This window comes from Austrofundulus limnaeus, unplaced genomic scaffold (genome assembly GCF_001266775.1).
Source record: "Austrofundulus limnaeus strain Quisiro unplaced genomic scaffold, Austrofundulus_limnaeus-1.0 Scaffold265, whole genome shotgun sequence".
Taxonomy (NCBI): domain Eukaryota; kingdom Metazoa; phylum Chordata; class Actinopteri; order Cyprinodontiformes; family Rivulidae; genus Austrofundulus; species Austrofundulus limnaeus.
Window position 1 is genome coordinate 340,229 of NW_013952667.1, and position 22,226 is coordinate 362,454.

General features: G+C 38.1%; 2 protein-coding genes across 2 annotated transcripts in view; both read left to right on the forward strand.

Moving 5' to 3' along the window:
- The first annotated feature begins 4,012 nt into the window (after nt 1–4,012).
- slc1a3a (solute carrier family 1 member 3a) lies at nt 4,013–16,781 on the forward strand. Its single transcript, XM_014020783.1, has 10 exons — nt 4,013–4,123; nt 4,466–4,760; nt 5,314–5,451; nt 11,561–11,765; nt 12,000–12,042; nt 12,428–12,696; nt 12,787–13,020; nt 13,104–13,298; nt 14,465–14,599; nt 14,871–16,781. The coding sequence occupies exons 2-10, from the start codon at nt 4,577–4,579 to the stop codon at nt 15,079–15,081; spliced, it is 1,614 nt and encodes a 537-aa protein (XP_013876237.1). The 5' UTR covers nt 4,013–4,123; nt 4,466–4,576; the 3' UTR covers nt 15,082–16,781.
- A 1,020-nt stretch (nt 16,782–17,801) lies between these two features.
- Nucleotides 17,802–22,226, forward strand: part of nipbla (NIPBL cohesin loading factor a) — a 31,124-nt gene continuing 26,699 nt past the window's right edge. The window contains exons 1-4 of the mRNA XM_014020784.1: nt 17,802–18,182; nt 19,577–19,648; nt 21,021–21,172; nt 21,390–21,555. Of these exons, the coding sequence (XP_013876238.1) occupies nt 21,109–21,172; nt 21,390–21,555 (230 nt within the window). The 5' untranslated portion in view covers nt 17,802–18,182; nt 19,577–19,648; nt 21,021–21,108. The remainder of the gene's footprint in view (nt 18,183–19,576; nt 19,649–21,020; nt 21,173–21,389; nt 21,556–22,226) is intronic.

A 22,226-nucleotide genomic window follows, 5' to 3' on the forward strand; every position in this document is an offset into this window, starting at 1 on the left:
TATTTAGACAGACTGAAGACTAATTAAATTCTTTCCATGTATATTATAATAAAATTGACAGAGTCCATCCATCCACTTTCTGTGCCCCCAATCCTGTCCAGGTTTTCAGGGAGCTGGTGTACACCCTGGACATTTCACCAGTCAGGGCCAGCACAGGAACATATAACCATGTGTACACACCTGAGGTCATTTTATAATCATCAGATTTGCTTAACAAGCAATACAACATCATGTAAAATACTCCATTTCCCACTTAGAAGAGTTTTTCTTTAGTGTTTTCSTATTGTCCCTGTACTGTACTGGCCACTGTTTTGGGTTTGTGGGAGGAAATAAGAGTATCCAGAAAAAAAGCACATTTCCACAAGGAGAACATGCAGTACCCACACAGAGAGGCCCCAGCGGAGATTTGAAGCCAGGATTGTCTTGCTGTGAGGCAACAGCACCAACCACTGTTTCACCAGACCACCCAGCAAAACTTTATGCATATTACAGTATTTGTTATACAGACAGTGTATATATATCTCCATTGTTCAGGAATTATTCTAATAGTATTACCGCAGTACTTGGTTTGCATTTAATTGAAATACAAAAACCTTAAAAAACAAAACAAACAAACAAAAAAAAAAAAAGGATAACTGGCCTGTAAGCATGAAACATGTTACCACTGAACAGGCCATAATGGATGAACTGTACAAAAAGTTAAACACGTTAGCATTCCTTCCACAAAGTTAGAGTTTAGTAACATGAAGTTGTAACAAAGTAGCTCAACATATACGGTCCTATACATTGATGAAATATAATAACAGAGTCTTTTTCAAAATAACTGTTAGACCACCATTGTTTTACTTTACTTGTGTGTCTTTCTATCCCAACAAACGTCATAACAGCAATGATAAAGTGAGAACATTAGCACCAGCAAGATAACCACAAACAATGCATTCTGCGCATCATGTGACCCAAGTATTGGACGAGGCTGTTTAATGTTTCTGGAACCCATCATTGACAGAGAAAGATAATTTCCCYGGCATTTAAAGACATTTTTTGGGTTTTGGTAAAGAAGCCTCAGAGGAAAACATAATTTCTTCATCTATTTACATTTATATTGCTCCTACTTTATAGTTTCAGAGAGTAAATACTTGAGCTGATCTGTGCATGTGCTGACAACATAGCTTGGGGTCAAGCTTTGAAGGCTGTCTGGCTGTTAACTATTTGCTAACCTCAGCATACTGCCAGATCAGGACCACCACTGAGTGTTTGACACACAATTGGCAGCTCAAAGTTCCACGTCCCTTCCATCATGGATCCTGCATCCTGTATTGATCCTGATATCTTAAAAGCAATAAAGCATTCTGGGGCATTTTTTTGAAAGAGTCAAGCATTCACAAGTCTGACTACATTTGCATTTGCTGTGGTGGAATTACTGTATGCATGTTGTAGTGTTTCAGTCAGAATGGGTTGAGCAACTCGTCTGAAGTCAAATTACTGATAGACTCTTTGATTTAGTAATCAGTTTGGATGTTTTGCAGCGGGTTCTGTTGAAAAGTTATGAACAAGTAAAATTATACCTTTGGTAGTGGGGAGCACCCCAACGACTATACTGCAATTCTACAGCAGTAAGTGTAATGCAAGCACATTTCTGCCTTCTTACACTTTTCATTTACGTTTGTTCCAGTTGTAGGTATCTCAACAACAGTCWGTAGGACCGCCCTACAGGCCTGGATTAGACGTCAACACTCAATCCGCTGGAAGGATCTGATGGACTGTAGACAGGCATGCCCCAAATCATAGATTTGGGAAAGCTCTCATCTCCCTGACAAAGAAAACTCTAAGTACACTGGTTGGAGTCCTAACTGGGCACAGTCTGCTCAATTGACACAAAATGGTGATGAGACTCCATGACAATGGTCTGGGAAAAAAAATCTTGGGGACCATTTTATGGATCCTGAGAAGCTCAGAACACTATTTCTAACCTCATGACCTTCATCCGAGGTTTGAATAAAGACCGATGTCATTGTAAGTGGGACCACTTACGAGGCCCCCACTCATATGGGATTTTATCCATCACCAAACACCATAACCATACCTTTTGTTGATTTAAAAAAGTGAGCTTTTGTCTCTTTATTTTATCAAGATTATGAGCTTTAATCTTGTGAGCATTTGTCTGTACACCATCACTTTACCTGTATAACCTATGGTGCTCACTTTGGTCATTTTTTAAAAAGCATCTTCAATAGGTTAATGTTCCATCAGTCAAGGAACAAAACCAATTTTGTTGTGAAATTCTGATAATATTAAATAAAAATAATAATAAAAAACTCTTAATGCTACAGTTTTAGGCATTTCATAAGTGGGTGTTGAGGCTCATCAGCCAGAACAACTGAAGAGGTCCAACATCCTCAGAGCGATAAGGCTCATGTGGAAGAAGAAATAGCTGTTTGCTACCTAAATTAGACGGTTGTAGGTATTTTCATACATAAATATATGTGAGGCCACAAACTTCAGAATAAGTGCTGTCAAGTGAAATAACAGAAATACTGTCTTTGCATCATAGTCTCTAGAAATTGTTCCAGCAAACCATAGGCTACTTTAGACCTAAGTAGTTTCAGGTTTGGGGTGATGTGATCAAAAACACATGTTCTCAGATGACCTGCTGGCAAATGAAACTCGTAAACAGTCATGCACATTGTCGGCGCTAATACTCAAACAGAACCTGATCAAGGTTTTCATCTGACCACAGAAAAACTGAAGGTTGGCAGCAAACATGTGCGTCACTGCAGGGGGATTGCATCACAATTTAAAACATCACTGCTGGATTTAAATTTGAATACCTCAAACCATACAATAATGTGCTAACCTTTTTATTATTATTTCATATTTCAATCTATTCAAACTATCCGAAGGAGACTATGTGGGAAGAAGGAAACTTTTTCAGTAGTTTGAGTGAACTCTGTTACATTTTCACTAGTTTGAAACATTGTCAAATACATCCTTGATTCCCAGAAATACGATGATAAAACAAACTCAGTGTCACATTAACTATGAGACGCAGTGTGCAGGCGAGAGTATCTGTGGGTTAAAATCCGAGGTTTCTTTTAGTATTTGTGTCATAAATTAGATTCCCCATGCTGTGACTGAGACAGTGTGCTCTCAGGTCTGCCTCTTTTAGTTTTAGACTCATTTACAAATGTCTTCTGAAAAAGTCACCACGTGCCAAAGTGTGGCTTGYTGAATTTCGCTGCCAAAACAAATTCCAGGTGATTATGTCCCAACAGCTGTGGCTCCTGTGGCAAAGTCAAGCAGCTGTGTAGCTAAAAACTATCACGTCTTTAGTCAGCTTCCTCAAAAAAATTGTGTTATAAAATGCTGTGAATGTTGCTTTCATGGCAGAAGTTTAGAACTAGTTGCATCACTTTCCATTGGCAAATATTTACCTTCTCAGTTTAGTTTAACCAACTAAATTCTCCACAGGATGATTTTTTTAGAAGCAAGGACAGCTGAGTGGCTTTTATATGGTGCAGATATAAAAAATGTGGCAAAGAAGAGCAAATACAGTGTGATTTAGTTGTATTTGTTGGAGATGTGCCAAAAAAAATGGATGTCGCTTTCCTATTTCTAAATGATGGGACTTGTTTTTGTGTGTTGACTTTTTGTCTATAGGATTCTCCGGTTAGACTTACTGTATGGAGCATGACAAAAAAAAAAAAGGGGGGGGGGGGGGKGRCGGAGAGGGACAGAAGAAAACAACAAGGTTCTTTATCTTTCTGCTGCTTGAAAAGCTTATTTCTCTTCAAGTCACACAAGTCTGAAAAGCAGCCCCTCCTCTACCTTATTTTACTTATTTTGGCCCCCTGCCTTCACTTCCCCACAAACTCACATTGAATGACATTCTTTTTTTTTTTTCTACCACAAGGGCCGCCTCTGATTTCTTACTGGTTCTTCAATTCCCTCCTTTCTTTTCTCCTCCCCTCTTCTTTTTTTTCCTCTCTTCTCTTCATTGCTGGTTGATCACAGCAGTCAGCTCAGAACCAAAGAGCCCCTCGTCCCCTACCAAGCTTTAAACCTGAACTTTCCCCTTTAAAAACCCGAGATCACCCCAGAGGACGTTATTGCTCAAGACTAAAAGGTACAGCAGAAAATACTATCTTTTCCTATTTGATGTGTTTGGAGATGCACTGAACCACCTCATGAGAAGCGCAGTTTGTGTGTGAGACCTGAWCTGTCAGCTGAATGTGTGAACTCAAAAAGTGTACACGTGTGTTTTACTGTCGTCAGCAGTAGTTTTCGGTGCAAGTGAAACACGTGTGATCCGAGCTCAGAATCTCACTAAGCTGGATCATTTGTGTTGGTGATGCCTTTAATCATTGTACATGTGGGGAATCTCACAGATTGCAAAAAGAAAATAACCTTGTTTTTTAGATTCTAACACTGATTTTAGCTTTTCTAACGATATTTATTTCTCACACAGGCAGCTTTAACCAAAAGGAGGTGTGCCAGAGAGAACCAGCATTTGTACCTGTTTTTGTTCCAGTCCAGTGGACGACTAGTTTCCCAACACCTGAAAGGTCTAGCCACAGCTATGACACAAAGCAACGGGGAAAACCCTCAGAGGAACCAGAGTGGTCTTCACCAGATCCGAGCTGGCATCCAGAACCGATCTCTAAAGGCCAAGAAGAGAGTGGAGGACATCACAAAGAATGACATAAAGAGATTCTTCTTCAAAAAYGCTTTCGTCATTCTAACCGTAACTGCTGTCATTACAGGTTAGTAACGTTGTGTGGTGGAAATGTTTTCGCCGTTCGGTTGAACTTGGTTAAAACCCATGAATGGTCGTGTCAGTGAGCTTTGTGGCAGGATGGAAGACAGAAACAACTGGAGTCAAAGTCACCGGGTGAGAGAACAGGGGGAGTTCTGATGGCAAAAGCAGACTGGTCTTTGCTCACCCCTGAGGCTGAACCTGTTGCCTTTAACCTCTGCATTCTACCTTCAGGCGGTGGGCCAGACCCAACCAAAGCATGAACAAATGCCCTGCTAAAAATACACTATGTCATAGTGCATTCGTTTGATGGACTGTAACATTTAGGTTATTTCTCAGGTCAGGCTGCAGGGTCAGTCACCTCAGCCTGCCTAGTGTTGGACTGGCAGGACAGACTTCAAGAACAAATTTAAAAATAGCTTCATGGTCACAACCAACCTAAAGCATCAGTGGGATTTATGTCAAAACYTATATGATATTTTTCTATTTTTTATCAGCTCTGGATGACCACCCCTGAGCCTTATCAGTGTTGCTCATCTTTGCTTCCACATCTGCTRCAGGTATAATCCTGGGTTTCGCCGTGCGTCCGTATAAATTGTCTTATCGTGAAGTGAAATACTTCTCCTTCCCTGGAGAGCTGCTGATGAGAATGCTCCAGATGCTGGTGCTGCCGCTGCTGGTCTCCAGTCTCATTACAGGTATGGACCGGACGCCATGACAGTTATTTTATTTATATATATTTGCTAGGCTTAAATGAACAAATTTCAATATGACTTAAAGGTGCAAGCTTTTTACTAATGATTTGTTATCTGCATCAGTAGGTGCATCGCAAAGTTCAGAACTGTGACAAATTTGTAGGCAAACAAACCTATTACATCAACCACAAGTTTCAAAATCATTGCAGTAAATGACTTGTTTGTCTTCATCTAAGTCKAAATTAAAATCACCCCATATATCGAAATGCTTTGACCCTGTTTTGTATGACAGYTTAGACACAAAGCTGCACTTCTTTCCTCCATCCATTATCACCGATCATTTCTCCCCCTCACAGACAGCTGCCTGACTCCTCAGCATGACTCCAGCTCACTTCTCATTCTGTAGTCCTTGTAGAAATAAAAACAACTCACACAAAAAGACATGAAAGCTCTGCTCCGGTGTTTTCTAACGCCCTAAGGCTCTTTTTACGTTATTTGACTGGATCAATGTCAGGCGCTGCGCCTGTGTTTTCTTTGTGAAAGAACAACACAGATTAAGTTGTTTGGCACCCAGTGGCTCCACTGACCAGCKTGTGTCTCGTGAGCCAGTTGTTTGCTCAGCCGATGCTGTTTGTTACTTTCAGGCCTGTTGGGGGACAGGTTTAGGGTGAACTCATAAGTATGACTTGCAGCTCAGCTCTGAATCATATACCTCACCTCRGTAATGCTGATCTGACAACAACACTGTTTGTTTTTTGAGTTACACTATTTTTGTTMTTTTCTGTACATTTCAGACACATAGATCGTGATCATTTGTTTAATAAKCCTGACTGCGAAGACTGACAGGGAAACAAGCCGGTCTCCTGAAGGGACGGATAAGACTTGTTGTCTGACAATGGTCTGCTTTGTGCCATAGCCGGGAATAACATCAGTGTTCTCTGACATCATGTCACATGACCATAGCTTCAGGCATGACGAAATCAAAAAAGAGTCAGAATAACTATTTCAGTACTCATTTCAGCTGGATTGTGTTGTCAAACACCAAATCCAAATTTAGCATTTCTGTCTTTTGGGTGCTGAACAAACTGCTTTAACTATAAAAACTGTGATCATCTGCAATAAATAAACCTTCATTTTTTTTTTTTTTTGTAAGAAGGTTTTTCAATCAGGACATTTTTCACACCTATCACAACTCAAATGTCAGARAATAAAACCATTGTTATTAATGGTAATTTAATAAGAAATGTTCTGAAGTGTTAATTTGAGGTTTTTGGTCACAGTTTCAAAATTGTAAATACAACTAGACATGGGTTTTTACGATGTAAAAACAAGTGTGCRTTGCCACGTTGCATGTCATTGCAGCATGGCTTKACCTGCARCATTGGACTTACAAAATGAAATGGGACCAAGTTCAAATGTGTTTTCTATACCAGCTTGTGCCTGTCACATGAGCAGGTGTTTGTAATTAAGGTAATTGAGTGACAATATGAAGTTGGAAGAGATTTTTTGTTAAAGTTGCATTAGCCAGGTTTTGAACCCTGATCTTCCACATGAAAGTCCATGACATATAGACCATTAGACCATTAGAGCTCTGGCAGAGTGTGGCGCCAGGGGTTGGTTTGTATGTGTGCAGAAAGAGGCCACATTGCCAATGCAATTATTGACACTATACTGCATAATATGACAACAATAGAGCAGTATTAAGACAAATTTATTGTGAAACACGAAAGTACAATCATATTAGTAGTGTAAACACTGAACCATTGAGGTAAAATATTAAAAAACTATTGTGCAGTTCCAWGTTGAGTACAGCTGGGGGCAGTATTGGACCATTACAAGGCCCCATTTACTCYCCATTACATGAATTTGGACTAAAGTTTAAACATTAATATTTCAAAAACTACAAGTTGTGCAGGTACCAAAAGGCATAGCAATCATTTGGCATAGGACCTTTACAGATAGAAATTACAATAGCATATATAATAACTGTAAACACTGAACTCCTGAGTTGAAATATTAAACTATGGTGCAGTAGCAAGTTGAGTACAGCATGGGGCAGTATTGGACCAATACAAGGCTCAATTGACTGTCATTATAATTCATTAAACATTAATATTTCATAAACTATCAGTTTTACAGGCACCAAAAGGCATAGCAATCATTTGGCACAGGAGCTTTACAGATATAAATTGCAATGGCAGCTCTAGGACAAAGTATGCAGGAGGAGAAGCATGACAAAGTTGAGATGACTTGGATGGGAAATGAATCCCAATAGTGTGCATTGTATTGGCAATGCACACTGATAATAATAATATTAAAGAGAAACAGGAAAATAATGGTGYGCATTGCATTGGCAATGCACACTGATTAAAGTCAGTATTCTGTAAGTTATTATCAGTTTTATTAGCTGCTTTTTAAATTGATGATGATGATGATGATGATGATGATGATGATGATGATGATGATGATGATGAAGAAGATGAAAGCCTTTATTGTCATTGTTTGCACAATGAAATTACATTTAAGAACACCCATTCACGAAGACACACATGACAAAAACATGGGGYAACAGGTGTTCAGGTCATGCAGCAACCAGTTGGGGTYGCACTACCTTTGAAAAGCTTGGAATACACACAATAGGAAAATGAGTTAAAAAGTTATGTTATTGCTCTGTTGTGACTAGTCTGTCCTGAAATGCAACATAACATAAAAATACCAATTTTATTTTTAACATTGCAAGCTATTTATATTTTTATGTTCATTCATATAATTTAAATGAATGGGGGACATATGCTAAATATATTTCAGTATAAAAAAATTTTTTTCACTAAACCAAATCATTTTATTCTGTGTTTTTCTTCGTTCTTTCTGGTATTAACATTTATACTCAGAACACATGTTGGAAAACAACTAGATATTTTAAAAAGCAAACAAGAAATTCAAAAATGTGTCACTAAAATTAAAACTATGATTATTAAAAATTGTGTTGAACAACATTGGGGAAAAAGTTATTTTTAACTATTTACATGTTTGTTTATTTTTGCCACATTTTTGCTTTATTTATGCAAATTTAGATTTTTTTCTAAAGCCACTGAAGTTGGTAATCTGGTTATCTTCTCTGTGTAGGTTAGATTTATTAAAGTAAATCAGGGTGCAGCAGTTTTATTCTAACTCTAAGAAACATTTTACATGCAGAAAATGCACGCACTAGAGTTTCTGCAAAAATGTGGCAAAATAACACGATTCAGAGACTGAAAGATTCTTCTGTATGAAGCGAGTTGTTCCATGCGAGGACTTGCCTCTTCGCTGGTCTAAAAGTGAATTTAAAATCAGGGGCCCTGTGAGGTTTGAGCTGAATTATAAGACCTGTAAAGTAAAACATGAAGGGAGCTTTAGGATGAATGAAGTGGAAAACTATGAATAAAAGCATTAGAGAAAAATGACACGTGTTTTACTGATGAAATTAAAAAAAAGAAAAGTCTACAACCAGTTACACAATAACTTTCTGATCTTATAAAGTTTTAAACACAGACAACTTGCAACTATAAGCACATTAAGCCTTCAGGCTTTACATTGTGAAGGAAATGTACTAAAAAGAAGAAAACGAGCTTGTAGGGCTCAAGCTCTTRTAAGAATACATTCTTACATCATCAGTGGATGGCAAATAGTTTCTGGAAAGCCCTCTCACAGTCGCCACGTCCTGTGTTTCACTCGTCTGAGTGACTTTTGGGTTTGATGAACGTCCCCTTAAATTACAAAAGAAGTCATTCTACTCGTGCTCCTTCAATCTCGGTTCTTTTGAAATGATTGAATTGGTAAGGCCGCGTCTGTTGCTGCCCTGACAACACGCTGGGGATCATTGTGAGTACATGTAGGACTGACTAAGTCAACAGGTTTTCCCAGGCCTGTCAGGTGGGGCGGGTGGGGTTGAGGGGGAAAGGAGTGGAATAATGAAAGAGAACTGTGGCAATAAGACCAGCRTGTTGGATAAAGAGAGGAGGGAGGTGAGATTTGGATATAACGATGGAAGACGAGGGTGAGAAACAAGAGAAGGCGATGGAGGGAAAGGAAAAAAGAGGAGGTGAAAAAAAAATTGAGGGAGGTTCCAAACAAGAGTGTCCTGGACATGTTGAGACAATGTCAAGGCAAGAAATACACCCATACCCAGACACATTTCCTCTTTGATACTCATGATAATAATCCATTCGCTAACCCACCTCATTAACCTTTATTCCAAATAGCCCCCCCCCCCCAACACCCCTGCCTTCCTTTAAACTCAAAAACCAAGCTGTGACCCTTGAACCACCCTCTATGTATCAAAGTGTTTCTCGCATAAATTGCCACAGATGCACATACTTTGGTATTAAAGTGCTACATCTCAAAGAAGCACATAAATCTCAGCAACACAAAACTTGCAAAGAGAAAAAAGACACAATAGGAGCTGACGCTGAAAATGCAAAACCACATGGTTTTCAAAGCAGCTCTTCTTATGACTTTTTCCTCCTAGCTTTGTCCCTATAGAGTGGAATATGTCCAACAATTTTTTGATGGTTTTTACAGCCGACCTGTCAAAAAAGTTTCCCGTGTAACAGAAACACGCAAAAAAATAAATGAATTGATTAATTTAAAAAAAGCTAATCACAGACAGCAACATCAGATGCTTCTTTTGACACCTGAACACACTTTACATATATTACATTACAATCTGGAGTCAATTTTAAARCTGTATTTGAACCAGTTATTATAAACTCAACACTGTTTGTTACAATCTATTAACACACCGAGGAACATTCAGCACTGTTCAGATACAGAAGTAGAAGCCGTGCTTTAACTTAAGCACAACATTTTTATTCAAGAACCATATTCTTTTTATTTTATTCTTGTAGCTTCATGTGAATGTGCAATAGGAAGGCAGATTTTTACAATTTTTTTTTCCCCAGGTGTTGTGAAGAAGGTGTTGTTTTTCCTCCACTAAAGGTCACCGTCAGATTGGGTTTCTCGTGACTCTTTGTTATCACAGATAGTGATATTCAGATAATCCAGATGGGTGTATTCCACAGATAATTGCTGCAACTTTTTCCCAGGCAAATTCTATGCACAATGGAACTGAAGTTACCGGCATATTAATTCAACTTTCATGGGATGGACATCCAAAGGAAATTAGGAAAATTTCCCATAAATATAAAAAGAACATCAACAGAAACCTACTTCACATTTTTGATACATAAATTCTGTCTTTGGACTCCTCGGGCAAATTCAGCATTTTTTGTTTTTCTGTTTGAAATCAGAAAAGCATTTTAGTGACAGCCAGTTGCTATAAATCAGGGGTGTCAAACTCATTTTCACCGAGGGCCACATGAGAGTTRTGGTGGCTTTCGAAGGGCCACTTGTAATGAACTTTGATGTTTCATGTTTAACTTTGACTAAACAGTGTTTTAAAACGTCCTCTTTTAAACACTGATAAGAACYAAGTGTGACTGACTAAATCTGAAATAAATAGAGAAATATTATTAAAAGTAAAGGCAGATTGAGTTTATGGTTGATGCTGACTTTAAAGCAGCTTATTTTCAGACATTAGTACTGTGCTATCCAACTAAATTGCTCAGTTACTCCAAGCCAACAGCTCAGGGACAGGAATTCTTTTAATTTATTTTATTTCATTTATTTTTATTAAATTAATTTTGTTGCATTTAACCATAAATTTAAAGTGTATATATGTATATATTATATATATATATATGTGTGTGTGTGTGTGTGTGTATATATATATATATAGTATATACACCCCCCTCCCCCGGCGGGCCACACGGGAGTCACCGCGGGCCAAATGTGGCCCACAGGCCTTGTGTTTGACACATGTGCTATAATTCAAAAGTAGGATACATCTACATACAAGATATAATGAGTGAAATAAAATGTAAACAATTACTTCAACTTGCAAAATAACTCATGAACCTCTGGATTTACTGGATGTACCAATACAGCTGTTTAACTCTGAAAGTCAACCTAACTCAAAGGGGCCATCAGAGGCAACTGAACTTAGAAAACAGACCAAAAAAATCATATTTACCCTATTTATACTAATATGGTTTTAATTAATTATTTTCTCCAGGTATTGCTGCTCTGGATAGCCGTGCCTCTGGTAAAATGGGAATGAGGGCAGTGATCTACTACACCACCACAACCGTCATTGCTGTCTTCATTGGTATTGTCATGGTGCTCATTATTCACCCCGGGAAGGGATCAAAGCAAGAGTTCACCAAGAATCAGCAGATAGAGCAGGTCAACGCTGCTGATGCCTTTCTGGATCTTATCAGGTACCTATGTTAATGCTAGAAGTGGCACGAGTGGACTCCAGTGCACCGAGYCTGTCAACAACATTTCCATTTAACATTCTCCCTGGATTTCCTCAATTGACACTGATCACTCAGATGGAGGTGTTCAAAGTAGGAAAATGTRAAAAAAAAATACATCTTCAGAATGCAAATCTGGCAAAACAAAAAAATACTATTAAGTAAGTATTTAACTAGCCTTATTTTATTGTTTTCCAGAAACATGTTTCCTCCTAACATTGTGGAGGCTTGCACCAAACAGGTATTTTCCCAATGCATCTTTTTTTACATAGTTATGTGAGCTTTTTTACCACCAGCACCTTATGGCGATAAAAACCTCTGCAATGTGGGTTTTCTGTTCCTTTTCACCATTTTTATTCTAACAACCCATACTGATACTGGATCTCCAAAGTAACAAACTATTTAATATTAACATATTACTCAAACCATCGTATTTAGAGCTTAATCCAAAAAATGTAAAAAATTTTTTTAAAAAAACTTGTAAAATTTCTTTAACGGTTTTCGGAAATGACATTTCAAAGGATACTTGTTGACAAAAAAACGTTGAATTATATGATTGAATTAACACTTAATATGTTTTACTAAACCAAGAATGATCTGTTATTTTCTTTCTTGTGGAAATCAAGTTCAAGACGCAGTATGCCAAAAGAATAATCCACGTGACAGTCACGGTGAATGACACCATATTACTGCAGAACGGCACTCAGCAAATAGCCGAGGAGGAGATGATCCCGGTGCCGGGGGCAGTAAATGGAATCAATGCACTGGGTTTGGTGGTGTTCTCCATCTGCTTCGGTCTGATCATCGGCAACATGAGGGAACAAGGAAAACCCCTCCGAGACTTCTTTGACTGCCTTAATGAAGCCATCATGAGACTTGTTGCCATAATAATGTGGTAAGTGTTAAAGCTCCTAAATGACTGGAAAGACAACAAAACATTAAATGCTTGCACTGCAATTTTATTTTAAAACCTGTCCATCCTCAGGTATGCCCCCATTGGTATCTTGTTTCTGATTGCTGGTAAGATTGTGGAAATGGATGACATCTCAGCTATGGGAGGTCAGCTGGGAATGTATACAGTGACGGTTATTTGCGGCCTGCTCATCCACGCCATTATAGTCCTGCCAACGCTTTACTTCGTCATCACTAGGAAGAACCCTTTCCTATTCATTGGAGGGCTGCTGCAGGCGCTCGTAACTGCCCTCGGAACATCTTCTAGGTAGGTGGTTGGACTGAGCACCTAAATATTACACATGCAAAGCCTCCATGTTCATAGAAAATGTTCTCCTATTGCCTTCACAGCTCTGCCACATTGCCCATCACTTTTAAATGTCTGGAGGAGAACAACAACKTGGACAAGCGTGTGACCCGTTTCGTGCTTCCTGTTGGTGCCACCATAAACATGGACGGCACCGCTTTATATGAAGCCYTGGCAGCCATCTTTATTGCCCAGGTCAATGATTATGACCTTAACTTTGGACAGATTCTCACCATCAGGTATTGCAATGCTTGGATTATGTTTACTCTAAAACAGCTTTTTTTACGACATTCATCTCACAATCGTTCCACAGGATCCCACTTCAAAATGTTGAAACTATTCTTTAAATTTTTTGATGTCCAGAAAAGAATTTTTATTATTATTGTAAGTTTTGACCAAAGTGAAACACAAGGACAACTAGTTCTGGAGCTAACAGAAAAAAAAAATTGAAGTGACCCTCCTTAGTGCTATTATCAAGAAACCTGTTGCACATCTGCACTTTTGCACACACTCTAAACCAGGGCTGTTCAACTGGCGGCCCGCGGGCCACATCCGGCCCGCAAGTGACCAAAGTTCGGCCCTCCAATTGATTTATTCATCTCTTAAGCCCGACCCCCGGTTTTCTACTTTAATTACTTTAGGTTCTTTTAGTTAAACATAGACATATTTGGTATCTACAGAAACGTCAGAATCTTGGCTACAAGGTGGGAAAAACCATTTCTATAAACACTCAAGACAGTTAAAACTACAAGCAGTTGAAAATAAAATGATGAAAGTGAAAACAAAATTGGTTTAAAAAATTGGCAAGTCAGAGATGTTAAAATGATATTTGCGTCAACTAAGAGGCAAAATGTGTTCTTTTTGTTTTGGATCATGTTTAACTATCACTTTTAATAGGGATCTGTATGTTGTATTCATGRTTAAATGCAGCAAAATAAACAGGTTCAAAGGTAACAGATCTTTGTAATACTTGGTTTATTTACATAATAACTTTAATTGCTGTTATTATTTACATAATAACTTTAATTGCTGGATGTTCGGCCCCTCAGCTGTTGACCTGCAGTAACTGTGGCCCCGGAGCAATTTAGTTGAATAGCCCTGCTCTAAACACTGATAGTGTTGTTCCCTTTTTGATGTTATTATCTCTAGTTTGGTCTCTTTTTTTTCCAGGCATGGTCTTTTTATCCTTTACCCCTTATTACTTTCTTTAGTATCCTTTAAGTCGGGTTTTTTTTTCGTCTTGTTGTCTCTTGGCATTCACTGTGGACAGAAAAGTAAGAATTTCATTGCTCAGGGAAACATGTTTCATCTGTGTATATGACAATAAACACTTTGAATCTCGAACCTTTGAAGAAACGCTCCAAATAGTGCTGGGACGTGTTCAAATAGACTCTTCTCTTCTCAGTATTACAGCCACAGCAGCCAGTATTGGAGCAGCTGGAATCCCTCAAGCTGGACTTGTCACCATGGTCATAGTACTAACATCTGTAGGGCTTCCCACTGATGACATCACCCTGATCATTGCTGTTGATTGGTTCCTGTAAGTWTCCATAAAATGGAGGGACCTCACTTTATCATGTAAAATTATTGCAAAACACAATCACTTTTGCCCTTCAGCAACATGTCTTAGAACTGTTGAGCAGATCTTCCAGAAGGAATCTTGTTGTTCTAGATTTACTGTAAAATTTGTCTTCGAGTGTTTAAACTCTTATTTATCGACCTTTTTTTCTGTTCAGAGTTTACAAAGAGTGAGAAACATTGTTGTGTCTTGTTAGTTCATGTTGTTTTCTGTCTCCTCTCCCTGTTCTCAGGGATCGACTGCGCACCACCACCAACGTCCTCGGCGACTCCATCGGAGCTGGCATCGTGGAGCACCTGTCTCGCCACGAGCTGCGAAAGAAGGACCCAGAGGTGGGGAACTCGGCGGTGGCGGAGGAAGCCGACAGGAAGCCGTACCAGCTAATTTCCCAAGAGAACGCATACGAGAAYGAGAGGCTGGATGACAGCGAAACCAAGATGTAAAGGAGCGCAAATTCTTTCACCCAAAGCTGGATGTAATCCTGTAGGAAAATCCCTTGCTCTGTCACAGACAGACTAATTTTCAAAACTCACAAACCTGGAGGGTTTTAATGAAATGAAACATACTGCTAGAACGTATCTCAGCCAAATGAATTCCACTACTGTGTGAGGGTCCCCGYTTTCCACACTGCTGACTCTAAGGGTTTATACTGTGATGCTTCCTGGGATGCATGTAGGGTGAAAGGGGGCAGCTGTTTACTATTATGAATGATTTACAGAGCCCAGCTGTCATGTGGTGTGCATTCAACGTGCAAACTTTGCTTTGACTGTAAATGTTGATGTTGTCCACTAGAGGCCGGTTTTGCTGTGGGTCATCACAGTTTGTAGATGCACAAATCTTCTTGCTTTAAGGTTGCTGCTTTTGCTTAGTTCCCTAGTGTTTTAAATGAAAAAAGTTTAAGTTTGAATTTGTTTAGAGAAAAGTGAAATGTATCAGATACCAAACACATAAACACACATTTAAAAAAAACGGCTCGTGGGAAAAATGGCTGCTTTAAACCTTTTGCACATATACCTGAGGCTTTAATTTTTACAGTTTGTTGTACAGATTTACGCTGAATTAGTATCAATATGTTTTATGTTAGACATTTAACCTGTAAAAGTCTAAAGCAATAAGTACTAGATAAGCAAAACAGATAGAATCTTCATTTTTGTTTCTAAAATAGATCTTTACACTAATTGTTAAATGTCTCAGTGTTTTTGCTTCACATTCATTTCTTTAGTTTAGAATATGACATCATTTTTCAACATACAATTCTGAAAAATTCAACTTAGTTATACCTTAAGTTAAATTATGAAAGYATTTTGTTGCTGATTTATTCCACATGTGAATCCTGAACAACACACAAAAAAATGAGGCATTAACTCTCTTAACCTAATCAAACCCAAATTAGTTTTTTAAAAATATGAACCTAACCACTTTCCTGAGCTTTCCATAACAAATGAATAAAAAACTAAAAAATAATTATAAAACAAGTGCCTTTTGTTGGAAAATACTCATCACTGTGTTTGAAAAGTGTTATCTGGATGATCACTTTCATTACACTCAACAGAATTCATCGCAAGTGATCTGAATGGGTTCATTTTGTAAACAGCAGGCTGAAGATTTTTCTTCTTAAACTGCTACCTTGTTTGTTTGTGTCGCCCAATTTAATGTGTACRTACTGTATGTATTAGATTTCATTTAGGTTCCATCATCTGCTTTGGCTAACTTGCTGTTTAGGATTGAACTAATTCAATGTAAAAGAAAAGTTCWTACATAGCTCTTGTTTTGTATAAAAGATCAATCTGAACATACTGTATCTGTATAGATAAATGTAGATAAATATGTATATTATTTGTAGATAATATAGAAAAAAAATGGTTACTTAATTGTTGTATAATTAAAGACAACCACAAGTTTACCAAACCTCATGACCAACTAACAGTCTTTATAATTTGTATTACAAATGCAAAAGAAAAAAACTTTAGATTTTTTTTGTAGCATTATCATTTATAGAATTTTGGAAATGGAGTAGTTCATTTTGTTTACAGTTGTTAGTACCTGCTTTGACGTGATGAATTCACACAAATACCATCAAACTTTTGTAGTTTTGTCTTGCATGTATTTTTAAAAATCAAAATAAAGAAAAAATGCTGCCTGAGTGTTTATTATATTTAGTTATCATTTCTATGTGTGATTGTGTTTTCACTGACTCGACTGGACCGCAAGCAACATTATAAATGTTTTACTGTAGAGAAGCACAGTTGAATCAAGAACATGTAAACACAATGTCTGAATGAAGCTGCTTTGAATGTGTAATCATGCATTACTGGTACCAAAACTGATAAGGACATTTTACTTTATTTTTACAAAAATAATACTTTCTTTCCCATTTTATTTGAGGGATCGAGGTCAATAAGTAGCATATAAAAACAAACAACATAAAATCTTTTTATGATTTATCAAATCTCAGGAAATAGAAATTCTGCTTTATGAGTTTAGTAAAAAATTAAAACAATGACTCTGTATAACAGTCTGTGCAGGTGTAATTTGTAACTGATGATGCAATTATGTAGCTATTGTGTTTATGATTTTTTTCTCAATTCAGAACACTGTTCATTAGAGTGAGGACACCTAATAATCAAATAATTTAGCATACCTTTTCCTAAAATGCAGACAAAGCCTCCCAGATAATCGGAATTGTTCTAAGTCTTTTAAAAACAATCAACAGCTGGTGAAACTTGGTTATCATAAACCACTGTGTTTTGTGGAGTCTCCTTGCACAAGGCTCACTGAAGAGTCATATTTTTTTTCTAAGTGTAAACCAAAACCTTAATATATCAAATGCTACAAATGTCCTGGCAAATTATGCAAAAATCTTGGTAAAAAGGAGTGTGTACAATGGTTTTGGGAGATAATTACCAGTAAAAGTGATCAACATATTTAAACAAAATTGTGTTTTACTTAATTTAATTTACGTAATTTCCGTAAAAGTATTAAAGTAGATCAAGATGTATGAACTGTGTTTTATTGTAAAACAACACAATTTAATGTTATAATACAAAGTGAAGAAGACACAAAGTTGTCTTACACTGCCCCCTAGCGGATACAATTTGTTACGTCGCCTGGCATTTTGTTTGGCGCCGATGGAGGGAGTCACTCCTGAGATCTTCGGTCAGTCAGACGACAGAACTTCCGGTCGGCATTTTGTTCTACGAGAGGAGAGCCTCTTGATGATCGCAAAATTCGTCATATTTCTCATTTACGGTCGAAATTGGCTGCAAACGTTGCTTATGTCGGTACAGACCGGATGAAGCTCCGAAGAATGAATATTTTCCCACGAATATATGTTGAAATATTCACCCTTGAGTAACGGAAGAAGAACGAATCGGTCCGACCCGGATTATTGTTGATAGCTATAGCAGGCTAGCTCATCGGCTAGCAGGGGAGCCGAGTCGAGTTCCTTCTGGAGGAGCTGCGCGAGAGAAGAAAGGGGGAGCTAGAGAGATACGGACACAAACCAAGCTAAAACATTCCCCTCCCTTTCACGCAACATCCTAAGGTAAATATTCGCATAACTGTTTTTTTGTTTATATCACTTTAAAATCGATTGTAATAATTAATGATAATTGGTGTTTTGTTGCAAGAACACCTACGGCGTCGTTGATCGTTGACCGGGAGGTAACGGAAGCTAAGTGAACTAGCAAGCCAGGCTAGCTCGGTGTGTTTTTGCTCCGCTCGGCCTCAACTGGATGTCATTTGTCGAGCCCGAGGATTGGGCCGTTGCCACGGAATTGAAATCCCTGCAGTTGCCCGTACTTGTGCGCTCTCTGAAACCCATTACTTTTTTTTTTTGTTGTTGTTGTTGCGAGGCTAATTTAAAAATAGGCTAACATGATCATTAACCCCGACTAGCGCTTCCTTGTATTAGAATCGGCTTCCCTTTATTTGAACGAGAGGCAACATTTGAAGCCAACTAAAAACAGTTAGAGCTAGTTAGCATAACTAGCCAGCTATTAAAACACGACTATTGTTGTTAGCAAATGTTTGGCTGCTGTTCGGAGTGATTTTGGTTTTGCTTCGGTGATAGCTCGAAGGATCCAAGCAGTCGGGAACTTCGCGGCGGATCGTTTCTAAGCTGCATCTCCGCAGTTCAACGGAGAAACATTGATATAAATGCTAAGTGTCTGCTAAACGACAGGGCTGTCTTGTGAGTTTTTTTGACGTCTTACATGAGAGTGTTTTGGATTTCTGGAGCTTTTTTGCAAAAGGTGCCATTGGTTTTTAAGTGCAGTTTGGAAATGTTTTGACTGTACTTTTTGCCGTAGCTTTAGTTACTTTCGCAGCTTGATTGTTGTTGGACGGGCTTATTGTTGTGAATAAGGACCGTGTAGTTCGCTTTGCAGCTACTCTGTTTGCGAGAGGCGTACGGTGGCTGTTTGCTTCTGGAGGATGCAGCCCCCCCACCACTGCCGCCACCATCACAGTGCATCTGTTCCTTTGTGCTGCCTCCTGCCTGTCAGTCTCACAGCTGTCAGCCGAGAGCCAAGCCCCTGCGTGCTGTGGAAATCCACACAAGCTAAGCATGCTAACGACACCGCTTGCTAATGTACTGTTTACATTATCCATCTGTTGATCCTCCCGTCACATAGTGCGCAGAATAAGTTTCTTTATCGAGTAAGGAAGTGTGGCTGCAGTGATAGCATGATGCTCTCGTTTCAGGTTGCGGCTTCAGTGTTTACGTGAAGGAGCGTTTGTCGTTCATTTCAAGTTATTACCAAAAATGACTGACGATCGTTGCAGAAAAGAGTTGCATTTGTGCCCTTACAACATGCTACTATTTTTGGCAACATCTATATCTTTTTGTTATTATTGTTATTTTTTGTTGCTGTGTGGTTTTGTTTAGGCACTTTGATGCTGCAAATTCTGACACAGAGCCATGTTCTCTTTCAGCAGAGTGGAGGTGTAGGACTTTTTATCTGAGATGTCAGTGAGTCCACCGGAGACTGCACAGAGTTTTTCGAAAAGGTACTGCCATAATGACATGTAAATATCAACACAACTGATCATAAATGTGGTTTATCTTCTTATCCTTGTGTAATTGTTGTTAATTTTGCTGTGTAGTGCATGAATTTCTAATTTGGCATCACATGTTTAAACAACTTGAAAGTCCGTGAAGCTTGCTGTAAAGTTATAGCCTTCTTTCTTCTCCGTGCTATTACTTGACCTCTTGCACAATTTTACCTGACATGTCAGGTGCATGTAGTAAAACTGTTTAAGACATGAAGCAAGAACCCCTCCTTTATGCCTAATATGTTAAGGTACTTCATAACTTGAGTATCTTAGAATTCAAAATACCAGAGGATAACGTTTTTATTGCATGCATGCAAATATAAAATGCATATCAGTATTATAAATGTTATGCAATTRCAATATGTTAGAAGTATTTATAACACAAAATATATATTTATCATGTATACTATATACAGTATGTACCTTTCTTTAAGGCAGTATGTGGTTTAAATGAACAGATTGTGTAGATTTATTATTTTGTCAAGACAAGCAAAATGTTGAGACTTATTCAGTGAAGTTCACTATTATAGGCACTGTGCAGTATTAAAATACTTTATGTACTGAATATTCCCGATCGGGTTCAATTCATTTCTTTTTATAGAGCATCTTACCCAGATTTATATATATATACACACACACACACACACACACACACACACACACACACACACACACACACACACACACACACACACACACACACACACACACACACACACACACACACACACACACACACAAGGCATTTTTAAGAGGCTTGGACATGTATGTGTGCTTTTAGGGGAGTTACATTTTATTGACTCGTTATTGCCATCAAAGCTTGAAACTAAACTTTTGTTTCTTCTGGAAAGACCAAGAATAATCACCCATAAATATATACCTATAAAGAGCCACAGAAATATTGATAATAAATTTTAATTCAATTTCTTGTGTATTTTTGGCTGTTGTTATTTTTTGAGTTAAGCATCTTATTAGACTTTTACAGATAAACAAACCACTGACATTTCCCTACTGATMAATTAATTCACTGTGACTACTAACATTTAACCTGTGCAAGAATATTTTGTAATTTTCTACWAAAAATAAGGCATAAAGGGAAATATGTATGCATCAAATAATTTAGACTATGTCTTAAACTGTTTTTTAGGTTCCCAAAATGTTGAGAGTTAAACACATTCATCTTTTTTCCTAAATGTTATTTATTTACTCATTTTGTAGGGCAGTTCGTTTTAGGCTGAAGTACTTCTTTTTCTCCATTTTTGTCTCCAGCTGTTCATCACTCATTCTGTTTATGCCTTTCTCTCTCACTAATCCTGGTTTTTCTAAGGTGCCGGGAGATGTGAGGTGAGGACAGGTGTCGTTTGACCCCCTGATCTACCTGTGTATCAACACACTCCCCCACCCTCACCTTCAGCATGAATGGGGATATGCCTCATGTTCCCATCACCACTCTCGCTGGGATCGCTAGCCTCACTGACTGTGAGTGTCACACAGTTGTATTTCAGGCACATCATTTCTTTATTTATTTATTTTTTGCCTTTTTCAGAAATTTTTTATTTAAACAAATGTATAATTGATTCGTTTTCATGCGTTTGTGTTGTTGTTTTTTTTAATTATATGTCCAAACAGTTTTTTGTTACTACTTTATTTTCGTGTCCCTAAACCTGTCCTTATGGAAATTTTCTTCTTTTCTTAGTGTTGAACCAGCTGCCCCTCCCTTCCCCTCTACCTGCCACCACCACTAAGAGCCTCCTATTCAATGGGAGGATTGCAGAGGATGTTAATCGTCTGTTGGACTGTCGAGATGAGAATCTGGCCTCCCAGTTAGCCCATGGTCTCAACCAGGTCTCCACGGAGCACATGTAGGTTTAAAATTATGTCTTTTTGGCAGAATAGTTCATGGGGAAAATTCCTTAATAGTTAATCACTGTCAGTCCAAAAACCTTTAAAGTTTAGTTTTATTTATTTATTTATTTATTTCTGCATTTTAGCATCTATTTGCATTAATGATCCATATATATAAAACAACAAACACAGCAAATTTATTTCAAATTCTGTAGCTTAATAATTTGCATAGCAAAATGCGTGCTGATAAATCTCAACAAAGAATGGTAGACTGTGGGGTTGGGTAGTATAGTTAATTTTCATAACCTTTAGAAAATACCACAGTATACAGTATTATGGGGAGGAGGTTTGCGAAGTGTTGTATAATCAATAGAAACGGTGGGAATTTACATGTATAGAGAGGTGTGGGAAAGTTGCTCTGAAGCTCCCTGTCACTCAATCTGAGAACAGAGGGAGAGGAGTCAAAGAATGGCTCTTGCCGCTTATTATGTCGACCGATCAAAATAAGTCTAAATAYGTCTTTTTAGGGTTTTAAGTTTAAAAATATTTTGACTCTTACCACTGTTGTATCCACCACTCTGCTGCATCCTTAGCCAGTTTYGGTACCAATAAAGTTTGGAGGTATTTCCCGCAGTTATTTCCTTGTCGACAGCGCACGTCTCGGAAAATAAATTCACCAAAAGTTTAA